At 41.0% G+C, this 12,936-nt stretch overlaps 1 protein-coding gene across 1 annotated transcript in view; it reads left to right on the top strand.

Moving 5' to 3' along the window:
* The window catches only part of LOC311141602 (solute carrier family 15 member 4-like), a 57,291-nt gene that overhangs the window by 16,512 nt on the left and 27,843 nt on the right, over nucleotides 1-12,936 (top strand). The window contains exons 6-7 of the mRNA XM_084176977.1: nucleotides 2,379-2,559; nucleotides 10,969-11,127. Of these exons, the coding sequence (XP_084033103.1) occupies nucleotides 2,379-2,559; nucleotides 10,969-11,127 (340 nt within the window). The remainder of the gene's footprint in view (nucleotides 1-2,378; nucleotides 2,560-10,968; nucleotides 11,128-12,936) is intronic.

The following is a 12,936-nucleotide window of genomic DNA, read 5'->3' on the forward strand; positions in this document are numbered from 1 at the left end:
TCCAAAGATTTTCTATGGGGTTGAGATCTGGAGACTGGCTAGGCCACTCCAGGACCTTGAAATGCTTCTTACGAAGCCACTCCTTCGTTGCCCGGGCGGTGTGTTTGGGATCATTGTCATGCTGAAAGACCCAGCCACGTTTCATCTTCAATGCCCTTGCTGATGGAAGGAGGTTTTCACTCAAAATCTCACGATACATGGCCCCATTCATTCTTTCCTTTACACAGATCAGTCGTCCTGGTCCCTTTGCAGAAAAACAGCCCCCATGCTTCACAGTAGGTATGGTGTTCTTTGGATGCAACTCAGCATTCTTTGTCCTCCAAACACAACGAGTTGAGTTTTTACCAAAAAGTTACATTTTGGTTTCATCTGACCATATGACATTCTCCCAATCCTCTTCTGGATCATCCAAATGCACTCTAGCAAACTTCAGACGGCCCTGGACATGTACTGGTTTAAGCAGGGGGACACGTCTGTCACTGCAGGATTTGAGTCCCTGGCGGCGTAGTGTGTTACTGATGGTAGGCTTTGTTACTTTGGTCCCAGCTCTCTGCAGGTCATTCACTAGGTCCCCCCGTGTGGTTCTGGGATTTTTGCTCACCGTTCTTGTGATCATTTTGACCCCACGGGGTGAGATCTTGCGTGGAGCCCCAGATCGAGGGAGATTATCAGTGGTCTTGTATGTCTTCCATTTCCTAATAATTGCTCCCACAGTTGATTTCTTCAAACCAAGCTGCTTACCTACTGTAGATTCAGTCTTCCCAGCCTGGTGCAGGTCTACAATTTTGTTTCTGGTGTCCTTTGACAGCTCTTTGGTCTTGGCCATAGTGGAGTTTGGAGTGTGACTGTTTGAGGTTGTGGACAGGTGTCTTTTATACTGATAACAAGTTCAAACAGGTGCCATTAATACAGGTAACGAGTGGAGGACAGAGGAGCCTCTTAAAGAAGAAGTTACAGGTCTGTGAGAGCCAGAAATCTTGCTTGTTTGTAGGTGACCAAATACTTATTTTCCACCATAATTTGCAAATAAATTCATTTAAAATCCTACAATGTGATTTTCCGGATTTTTCTTTCTCAATTTGTCTGTCATAGTTGACGTGTACCTATGATGAAAATTACAGGCCTCTCTCATCTTTTTAAGTGGGAGAACTTGCACAATTGGTGGCTGACTAAATACTTTTTTTCCCCACTGTAATGTTCCTGGGTGATGCCTCCGACTAGACTAGGCCAGAGTCCATCTGTTGCGGTGTGTGCCACGATTTCTCCCAGGGAGTAGCCTATTTGAGGTATTTGGCTATTCCACAATACATATGCATACTGTATGACTTCAAAGGAGTATGAGACTAGCACCTGTTAAAGAGTGGTTTGGTTGAGGTTTGGGTTTGTTGCTACTTGATACTTTTAGATTCAGTTGTGTCTCTCTGGCGTTTGGTAAGGGAAGTGTAGAGTAAAATGTGAACTGAAACACTTGCTCTTTAACAACACATTCTAGCGTGCTGAAACATCCACCATCTATAAGACCTAAAAGAGCAAAAGCATTCTGCCACATTCTGTTTTCCATTTGTATTTCAATACTATCTGTCAAAACAGCTTTAAGCTGAAATTGACATTTTTCAAAAAGTTATTTTATGAAAAGGTCTTTACATTTTCAACTATCAATTAAACTGGAAATTGAATTGCTTCTTTTCATTCTCAGCATGCAATATCTCGGTTTCCCCAAAAAAGGAACTGCTTTCACCCTACTCTAAGCAGTCCTTAAAATGAAAAGGGAAGTGAGATTAGATATCTTAGTGATGTTGTGCTCCTTAGCTTCTGAGGACACATTTGAGCTGTATCTTACAGAGTAGTGGTTTTCTTTTTCCAGGAAACTCCTATCAAAGGGCAGGAAAGAAAAAGATTAATGACTCATTAGTCTTCCAAAGTGCAGAGACTTCTTGAGTAAAAACCAACACTTTCCAGAGTTTGGTCCACCTGTGTTTTTAGGGTGTCTTCTCTGCATACTCAGTCCAAGGGAAGAGTAGCTACAGGATAAGGAGCTGTTTTCGTCTGGGCTATTTTTCTGCTTAATTAACACTTACCAAGGTTAATGTGCTTCCTTACCCATGTTAAAGTGTGCCTACTGGGGTACCTCTGCCACTGATGGCCTCGACACTGTATTGGCACCTCTCCCACTATAACTTTGTAACTTGAGTTTTGGTTCAGTTTTAGTTCCATCCACCTGAGGGCGCCAATACAGTGTTGAGGCCATCAGCACATCCACTCTCACCCCTGAGGAACTGGACTGGAGTGCACTGACATTCTTTCTATTGTTTTTCATGCTTTGTGCACTTCTTGTACATATTTTTTCTTATGTTTTTCTTCCTCTGAATTCCTGGCAGATTACGTTCCGCTTCCCTGCTGCCTGGCTGACAATGTTCGACGCAGTGCTTATTCTCATGCTGATCCCCCTTAAGGACAAAGTGGTGGACCCCATCCTCAAACGCAGAGGCCTGCTGCCCTCCTCCCTCAAGAGGATCGCAGTGGGGATGTTCTTCGTCATGTGGTCAGCTGTGGCGGCTGGTGAGTGGAGTACACTGAGTGCAACAGCTAACCCTTACTTATTCGGTGGCATGTCTAGAGAGACTGTCATGGTAGATCATTCTAGTAATCTTCAATTTTAACCACCCCACATCCTCTTCAAGCCACAGTTTCACCATGTCACACTGTTCACCATGATATGTCACACATTAAAATGTCACATGTTAGGGAAAAACCCTGCTCCTTGATCTCATGTCTCTCAATGATCTCTGTTGCGGTTCCTTATTCTGTGGCGGACATTACTGGTAGATGATGTCAGGACCAATGATATATATCAACCTTAGATGTCTGAAGCCCCTGTGAAGCCATTTAGGTACTCGCTCCTCCATTGTAAAAAATATATTGGAAGCTACAGAAATGCATTTATTAATGTCTACATTCATTTTTGACAAGTATATTCGATTACAGACACCTTTTAATGCATACTTAAAATATTATAGTCGTGACTATAGTAGGGATTGATTGAAGCTCAATGTTACATTCAATTCTCCCTTCTATCATATTTAAGCCAATATTTTAAGCGTAATTAAGTGAACTGAACATGAAAATAAAACATAAAAAGAATAAAAACATACAGTGGGGAAAAAAGTATTTAGTCAGCCACCAATTGTGCAAGTTCTCCCACTTAAAAAGATGAGAGGCCTGTAATTTTCATCATAGGTACACGTCAACTATGACAGACAAATTGAGATTTTTTTTCTCCAGAAAATCACATTGTAGGATTTTTAATGAATTTATTTGCAAATTATGGTGGAAAATAAGTATTTGGTCAAGCAAAATTTCTGGCTCTCACAGACCTGTAACTTCTTCTTTAAGAGGCTCCTCTGTCCTCCACTCGTTACCTGTATTAATGGCACCTGTTTGAACTTGTTATCAGTATAAAAGACACCTGTCCACAACCTCAAACAGTCACACTCCAAACTCCACTATGGCCAAGACCAAAGAGCTGTCAAAGGACACCAGAAACAAAATTGTAGACCTGCACCAGGCTGGGAAGACTGAATCTGCAATAGGTAAGCAGCTTGGTTTGAAGAAATCAACTGTGGGAGCAATTATTAGGAAATGGAAGACATACAAGACCACTGATAATCTCCCTCGATCTGGGGCTCCACGCAAGATCTCACCCCGTGGGGTCAAAATGATCACAAGAACGGTGAGCAAAAATCCCAGAACCACACGGGGGGACCTAGTGAATGATCTGCAGAGAGCTGGGACCAAAGTAACAAAGCCTACCATCAGTAACACACTACGCCGCCAGGGACTCAAATCCTGCAGTGCCAGACGTGTCCCCCTGCTTAAGCCAGTACATGTCCAGGCCCGTCTGAAGTTTGCTAGAGTGCATTTGGATGATCCAGAAGAGGATTGGGAGAATGTCATATGGTCAGATGAAACCAAAATAGAACTTTTTGGTAAAAACTCAACTCGTCGTGTTTCGAGGACAAAGAATGCTGAGTTGCATCCAAACCATACCTACTGTGAAGCATGGGGGTGGAAACATCATGCTTTGGGGCTGTTTTTCTGCAAAGGGACCAGGACGACTGATCCGTGTAAAGGAAAGAATGAATGGGGCCATGTATCGTGAGATTTTGAGTGAAAACCTCCTTCCATCAGCAAGGGCATTGAAGATTACACGTGGCTGGGTCTTTCAGCATGACAATGATCCCAAACAAACCGCCCGGGCAACGAAGGAGTGGCTTCGTAAGAAGCATTTCAAGGTCCTGGAGTGGCCTTGCCAGTCTCCAGATCTCAACCCCATAGAAAATCTTTGGAGGGAGTTGAAAGTCCGTGTTGCCCAGCGACAGCCCCAAAACATCACTGCTCTAGAGGAGATCTGCATGGAGGAATGGGCCAAAATACCAGCAACAGTGTGTGAAAACCTTGTGAAGACTTACAGAAAACGTTTGACCTGTGTCATTGCCAACAAACGGTATATAACAAAGTATTGAGAAACTTTTGTTATTGACCAAATACTTATTTTCCACCATAATTTGCAAATAAATTCATTAAAAATCCTACAATGTGATTTTCTGGAGAAAAAAATTCTCATTTTGTCTGTCATAGTTGACGTGTACCTATGATGAAAATTACAGGCCTCTCTCATCTTTTTAAGTGGGAGAACTTGCACAGTTGGTGGCTGACTAAATACTTTTTTTCCCCACTGTATATATTCTTGTACTAATGTTACTTTCCCTACTACAACAAATAAATACTTAAATACATGTAATTTTGTCCTTGAAACATTTTATTGAAATACTGTAGAATTCCAGTCATTCCTAATGAGTACTGCTCCTTCTGGGGAGTGCCAATATGGCATTGTCATTGGCCATTACATTGCATCAGCAATCAAGGGTTTATACACATCATTGGTCAGGATTCATGAGGCAAACAGGACAAGCAAGCCTATAGAGCCCAACAGTGAAGGTGTCATAATACCCATAAAAACTAGCGGTCAAACAGGGAAATGGTTCTAATCGGTTTTACACCATAAACTTTTCCTATAGGGGATTTTAGAAACGCTTAAAATAAGTGCTGTGTTTCGTGTAGGTTTACCCTCAGGGCATACAATTTACTTTTTGGTCCACCAGCCACTGTGGCAGGTAGATAAAACAAATTGACCAGCCACTCAGATTTTTATCAGGCAAGATTTTTTTGCTGCTAAAATTACACCAACAAAACACAAACAAATGGATGAGCGTGCTTTGTAATGTTTCTAAAACAATACACGTTTTACTAGAAGATGTAACTAATGTGGTATATTGAATGATTAAACTTTTAACCAAAGTATCACAGATGAGACAAATGTTCACCTGCCCCTTTAAGGGCGGGAGGTTACGTGGTAGTGCGACTCAAGTCATGTTTGTGCCTGTGAGATTGAGTCTGACTAGTAGAAGTGTTGTCTTCTCTTCCCTAGCAGTTGAAACTCAAACAGAAAAACAACCTAGCTTGTAAACCAAACAATGTAAATAGCCAAGAAACACAAGGACAAAGTCTCACTTCAGTAGACGTTCGTTTCAAGTAAATTAGACCTACTTTTATGCCTGTGTTCAGCGCTTCTAAAAATGAATATTTTACTCAGTTCTTAACATGCGCACAACCCGCAGCCAGGCAGTGTTGCAGCGTGAGGTGGAATAGGCTATATAGGATTCATAGTTCTTTGATTTTCTGCAATTTTTTATTTACCAGCTATGAAACAAAACGTCGGAAATACTTTTGAAAACGGCTACTGCAGCAATTATTTTACTATGAATGTGATCATACTTGACCATTTTTATTCACAATTGCGAGTGAAATGCTCGTACTATGGAGCCCTGACCACCCGCCAACGTGGCTGGTGAAATAGACATCTTACCCACCAATGCCAAAATGTTAATTTTCGGCCCTGCTTACCCTGGCATGACATTTTGATAACCATGTAAATCTCTCTCGGAAAAGGTTACTTTTTATCAATATATTCTCTATTTACTCCGATTTTGAAAAAATGATAATAAGCATCAAAGTAGACATCATGCAAGACTACAGGGAGGAGGTGAGTGGAGTGGTGCCAGAAAAATAACCTCTCCCTCAACGTCAACAAAACGAAGGAGCAGATCGTGGACTTCAGGAAACAGCAGAGGGAGCACATCACTGACAATCTGAAATGGTCCACCCACACAGACAGTGTGCAACAGTGCCTCTTCAACCTCAGGAGGCTGAAGAAATTAATCTTGGCCCCTAAGACCCTCACAAATTTTTACAGATGCACCATTGAGAGCATACTGTCAGGCTGTATCACCGCCTGTTACGGCAACTGCACCGCCCACAACCGCAGGGCTCTCCAGAGGGTGGTGCAGTCTGCCCAACGCATCACCGGGGGCACACTGCCAAAAAGATCATCAAGGACATCAACCACCCGAGCCACGGCCTGTTCACCCCCCTATCATCCAGAAGGCAAGGTCAATACAGGTGCATCAAAGCTGGGACTGAGAGACTGAAAAACAGCTTCAATCTCAAGGCCATCAGACTGTTACATTTTCTGTAGGAATGAGGTCAGGGCTTTGTGATGGACACTCCAATATCTTGACTTTGTTGTCCTTAAGCCATTTTGCCACAACTTTGGAAGTATGCTTGGGGTCATTATCCATTTGGAAGACTCATTTGCGACCAAGCTTTAACTTCCTGACTGATGTCTTGAGATGTTGCTTCAATATATCCACATAATTTTCCTTGCTCATGATGCCATCTATTTTGTGAAGTGCACCAGTCCCTCCTGCAGCGAAGCACCCTCACAGCATGATGCTGCCACCCCGTGCTTCACGGTTGGGATGGTGTTCTTCGACTTGCAAGGGCCCCCTTTTTCCTCTAAACATAATGATGGTCATTATGGCCAAACAGTTCTATTTTTGTTTCATCAGACCAGAGGACATTTCTCCAAAAAGTATGATCTTTGACCCCATGTGCAGTTACAATCCGTAGTCTGGCTTTTTTTATGGCAGTTTTGGAGTAGTGGCTTCTTCCTTGCTGAGCGGCCCTTCAGGTTATGTAGATATAGGACTCGTTTTACTGTGGGTATAGATACTTTTGTACCTGTTTCCTCCAGCATCTTCACAAGGTCCTTTGCTGTTGTTCTGGGATTGATTTGCACTTTTTGCACCAAAGTACATTCATCTCTAGGAGACAGAACGCGTCTCCTTTCTGAGCGGTATGACGGCTGCGTGGTCCCATGGTGTTTATACTTGCGTAATATTGTTTGTACAGATGAACGTGGTACCTTCAGGCGTTTGGACATTTCTCCCAAGGATGAACCAGCCTTGTGGTGGTCTACAATTTTTCTTCTGAGGTCTTGGCTGATTTCTTTTGATTTTCCCATGATGTCTGTCAAGCAAAGAGGCACTGCGTTTGAAGGTAGGCCTTGAAATACATCCACAGGTACACCTCCAATTGACTCAAATTATGTCAATTAGCCTACCAGAAACTTCTAAAGCCATGACATCATTTTCTGGAATTTTTCAAGCTGTTTAAAAGCACAGTCAACTTAGTGTATGTCAACTTTTGACCCACTGGAATTGTGATACAGTGAATTATAAGTGAAATAATCTGTCTGTAAGCAATTGTTGGAAAAATTACTTGTGTCATGCACAAAGTAGATGTCCTAACCGACTTGCAAAAACTATAGTTTGTTAACAAGAAATTTGTGGAGTGGATGAAAAACAAGTTTATATGACTCCAACCTAAGTGTATGTAAACTTCTGACTTCAACTGTATATACTGTATTCTAGTCAATGCCACTCGGACATTGCTCGTCCTAATATTTATGTATTTCTTAATTCCATTCTTTTACTTTTAGATTTGTGTGTATTGTTGTGAGTTGTTATATATTACTTCACTGTTGGAGCTAGGAACACAAGCATTTCGCTACACCCACAATAACATCTACTAAATATGTGTATGCGAACAATAAAATGTGAAGAAATTTAGCCAATTTATTAATTACTACATTAGGTAACATTAGATAGTTAATCCAGAGAATCATACCTTTGTCCAGATCGTCATGGCATTTGTAGTTCTTTATGATAGCCACATTAGCAGCCAATTAGCATTTCATTTTTGTGGGTTAAATACAGGCGAATATATTGATAAGTCACCTTGTCCTAGAGAGATTTACACGGTTATCAAAATGTCTCGCCAGGGTAAGCCTACATGACAGTGTTTCTAAAAAAAAAACCTATGGGGAAAAATGAAGCTGGAAAAACAATTGGAACCATTTCCCTGTTTGACCACTAGGTTTCATGGGTATTATGACTCATACTAATGTAGCTTGGCTTTATTTTAGCAGTATGTGGCTCATGTTTCAATGTAGTTTCAAGGACTTATTTGATGAGGGAAAAGGCAGACGGACAGGGATCATTTCTCAAAAATCCTAAACATTCATAGACCAGACAACCGGGGTGTATTCATTAAGTCTTGCAATGGAAGCCGTTTACCATTTAAGAACCAAACGGAAGCAAACCGAACAAACGAAACTGGGTGGGACCTACCTAAATTTGTCTAATAGAAACTCATTTTCGTTGCAAAATGTTTTCCATTTGGAGGAAACGGTTTCTATTGCATAACAGCCTGTGGATTATCTTTGAAATAAAGTCTACTCAAATTAATTTGAATTGACTGTTTGAAATGTGCAATTTGGAATAAAACCTTTTTTTATTCTGTGCCGATTGAATAGCATATATTCATGCTAACACATTTTGAGTGAGATGAGCCAGAAGGCAGCGAAAAAAGCTTTTCTCAAATCAGTGGCACGCTTGAGAACCAAATGCACATGTTATTTTTCACAACCCAAGTTCTCTTTCCTCTTCGGTTCATTTTCACTCCAGCATAATGAGCACTTTAAATGTGTTGGTGTCCGCAATGACATTTGGGATATTGAATCCTGGAGACAATTAATTGTTCATTCTTCACAGCTGAACACTGTTAACACCCATTTGTAGAGGATAATTAATATCTAGTGTGGCGTAAATATTTATTTTACAGTAGCATTAAACAACACCCCCACACACACAGTCCTAATAGTCATTGCTTTGTTCTTGTAGTTATTACATTTATATTCTGCTGTATGAGGTGTATTGCTGTGTGATAGTGGATAGAGGGATAGTGATCGAGGCTCTAGCTAGCTGCTAGCTGGTACCCCGTGTGGGGATGTCATCAGAGCCTAATGAAGGCCCCAGAGAAATAGCCCCCTCTCCCCAGGGACAGACCGGCTTGGCTGGATCCCACTCACTACTGCAGCATCGTCATTAATAAACCACAGCCAACCGCAGGCAGTCTGCAGGAAGAACTACTTACCAACTTACTGTCTAAACGTGTGTGTGTGCACGAGGTAAGATTTTTCATTTAGCCTGTCTAATTAGACAGAACTTCAATGGTGCCTGTAGAAAAAGTGTTTGATTTGTTTGCTATCGTAAAGTTATATTAACCACTTTTAATTATTCTTTGGACACAGACAGTGCTGTCTAGATGCTCACTATGCCACTACTATTGCGAAAAGGAAATGTATTGAGTATATACAGTGAGCTCCAAAGGTATTGGGACAGTGACACATTATACTTTTTTTTTGCTCTGTACTCCAGTGCTTTGGATTTGAATTATACAATTTAAGGGTATTTTCATCCATATTGGATGAACCATTTAGAAAACACACACCATAGGACAGACAGATGGGCAGCTGTGCATCTGCCATAGTGGTATCTGTTGCCCCGGGCACAGCTAGCATCAACACTGCCTTGCACACCTGCCATCCTCCGTTCACAGGGTTGGCATCTATCGCTATGCCGACCTGCTCTTGTTGAGTTGTGAACCACAAAGCTGGCCCTCACCACATGATGCGTTGACATTGCCTTTGATGGCCAATGACATTGCCTTTTTATCAGTTTCAACAATCTCAACTTTTTCAATTCTAATCTGCTTTAGCTAGTGTTGAATATGTTCTATATTAGATGTCCAAAAGTAGCTCTAGGGTTTTTATTGTATTTTTATAATTCGCCCAGGGATAGGGCTCAAATGCCTGATATGATGTTGTTAAAAAAGCAGTATATGTGTGTTTATGGTGAGTGTAAGAAGTTGCTTTGGGCAGGGCAGTGACCGCCTTGCCTGGGATGGACAGGTGGTATTATAGGCTAGCTAGATTATAAATCCCCATCCCCTCTCAAATACAGCATTAAGTGTGGGGTGATGATAGGAGGCTGTCTCTAGGAGTTATCTGGAAATAGCTGCTGCTTCCATGATAATGGTTATCGAATAAAGCTTTTAGGAATCAGCGGCTGCAGATGACAACTGCTAGGGGTGTTATTGTTGAGTTGATGGCTCTCTCTTCCATTACTAACTGCTGTAATCTCTAAGTGTGAGCGTGCAAATGTGATCTTAATGAAGCACTGGCTTTGATTTGACACTTAAGCCCTAATGGACTGTCAGATCCCCCTAACTCCTGCCGCAGAATATGTTTGGGTGTTTGTCTGTGTCTCTTAATTTAGAACACTTTTAACAAGTATTCTGTTTTATGACCGTTGTATATTGAGGGCAGGCATTTTTCCATGTGCCCTGTTTACAGTGTGAATGCATCTGCCATTTTTATTACTTGTTGGGGCTTGAGAAAGTGGTGCATCTCGGCAAATAAAGTTTAAAAGCTGAATCAGTCCTCAAGTTCATATCAGCAAAGGGGATAGCCATTGCTTTCTTTCGTAGTGTATTTTTTTTTCTCCCCTCATTAGTTTTAAAGAACCATCTAAATATTTTAATAATCCAGAATAAAGAGTTCTGACAGATGGGAACAAGTTTGTTTCCATCTGTGTCTTTTTATATATGCAGTGACATAATTCAAGCATCTCGACCTAAATAGATTTTGTGCCTCCTCCCGTACAGGTATACTGGAGACAAAACGACTTGAGATCATCAAATCTAATGGCACCATCGACCAGGTCTTTGGAGATGTAATCTACTACGCAGCAGATCTGCCCATTTGGTGGCAGGTGCCTCAGTATGTGCTCATCGGAATCAGTGAAATCTTTGCCAGCATCGCAGGTAAGTAGAAAGCTGTTCTGTTGGCCAATGGATATAGAAATGGCTCAATGAAGCTTATAATGCATACATACCATTATAAAGCGATGTAGAGATCTGATAATGATGATGATAATTGTCTAACAGATTTGGTTAACAATTATAATTTGGTCTTGCAGTCATACAGTCAATACTATAGACGTTGATAGATGGTTAGCATTCCTATCTTGATTGCAGCACTACCATTATCCTGTAGCCAATAATGGCAGGTTTTGTTAAAGGGCAAGTTGAAATGCAGTAGTCAATGTAAAAGTAAAGTAATCTTTAGCGTGCATTGTGATGAATAGTCTTCCTCTCCTCCAGCCTTTGAACAACCTGACATTGATGTTTCCTCTGTTCATTCTTAAGACTCCAATCAATGGTTATTTCCTAAAACACAAAAACCCTTCCTGCATCCTTACATTTGTGTAGCAGCCGTTGTCTGAGCTATTGTTGAAATTGCTTGGTAAGGAGGGAGGGAGGGATCAATCAGTGGGGATTGATTTTGTCCAGGGCCTAAAATTAACACCCGCCACCCACCAAATGCGGGTAGATTTTGGCATTGGCGGGTAAGATTACTTTCACCAGCCATGTTGATAGGTGGTCAGGGCTCCACAGTGTGAGCATTTCACTTGCATTTGTGAATAAAAATTGTCAAGTATCATTACATTTACAGTATAGCAAAATAAATGCTGCAGTAGCCGTTTTCAAAGTTTTTCTGCTGTTTTGTTTCATAGATGGTAAATTAATCACACTAAGTCAAAGAACTACGAATCTGATAGCCTATCCCACCTCACGCTGCAACACTGCCTGTCTGGGCCTGTGCGCACGTGACGAGCTGAGTGAAAGATACATTTTTAGAAGCGCTGGGCACAGGCATAAAAGTTGGTCTAATTTACTTACATTTTGCCACAAATACATACTTTATTGCAGGTTGCAAAGTCAGATTTAGCATTGGACTTACTTTGCTGAGCAGCATGTTCTCCTGCCTCTACAGTACCTCAACAGACAATGGACAACCACATTTCTATAGTTTGATTGTTCTTCAAGTTATTTTCTTTAACCACCACCTCTGCTGGCATGCTACAGTGCTACCACTAGTACATGTACAGCTACTAAGGGTAACATTACATTCTATAACATTGACCCTGTCCGTGAATTGCTATCTGAGTGAATGGAATATGTTGTGTGGTATATAAGGATTTCGGTCTTGAGCATCTGGTTCAAATTGCTTTAGAAGTATTTTGAACACAGCATGTAGGCTACAAGAGCTCTCATCAGAAGGTCACGCATAGTGGTTGACACTCACACACACACACACACAGTGAATTGCACCTGCAGTGAATGGTGCTTTCCTTACATGATGAAATTATAGTTTTAGCTTGTTGTGGAATACTTTCCCCTGTTAACGTATTCTAGCATGATGGTTGAGTGCCACTCAATTTCGGTGTTAACTCTTCCTACAGTATTTGCAGAGAGACATTTATATTATTGATTACCAAACATTTCGAAGCAGTAACACAATAGTATGAGACATACAGTGCATTTGGACAGTATTCAGACCCCTTCCCTTTTTCCACATTTTGTTATGTTTCAGCCGTACTCTAAAATGGATTTTAAAAATATAATTCCTCATCAATCGACACACAATACCCTATAATGACGAAGTGAAAACAAGTTAGTAGAAATGTATGCAAATGTTTAAAAAATAGAAAAAACAGAAATACCTTATTTGTGAGCGACCGGCTCAATTCGGTCTTATGTAGCAAAATTTGAAATTGTGTTTTTTTACAT

Source organism: Coregonus lavaretus (genome assembly GCF_964263955.1).
Source record: "Coregonus lavaretus genome assembly, chromosome: 14".
Classification (NCBI taxonomy): Eukaryota; Metazoa; Chordata; class Actinopteri; order Salmoniformes; family Salmonidae; genus Coregonus; species Coregonus lavaretus.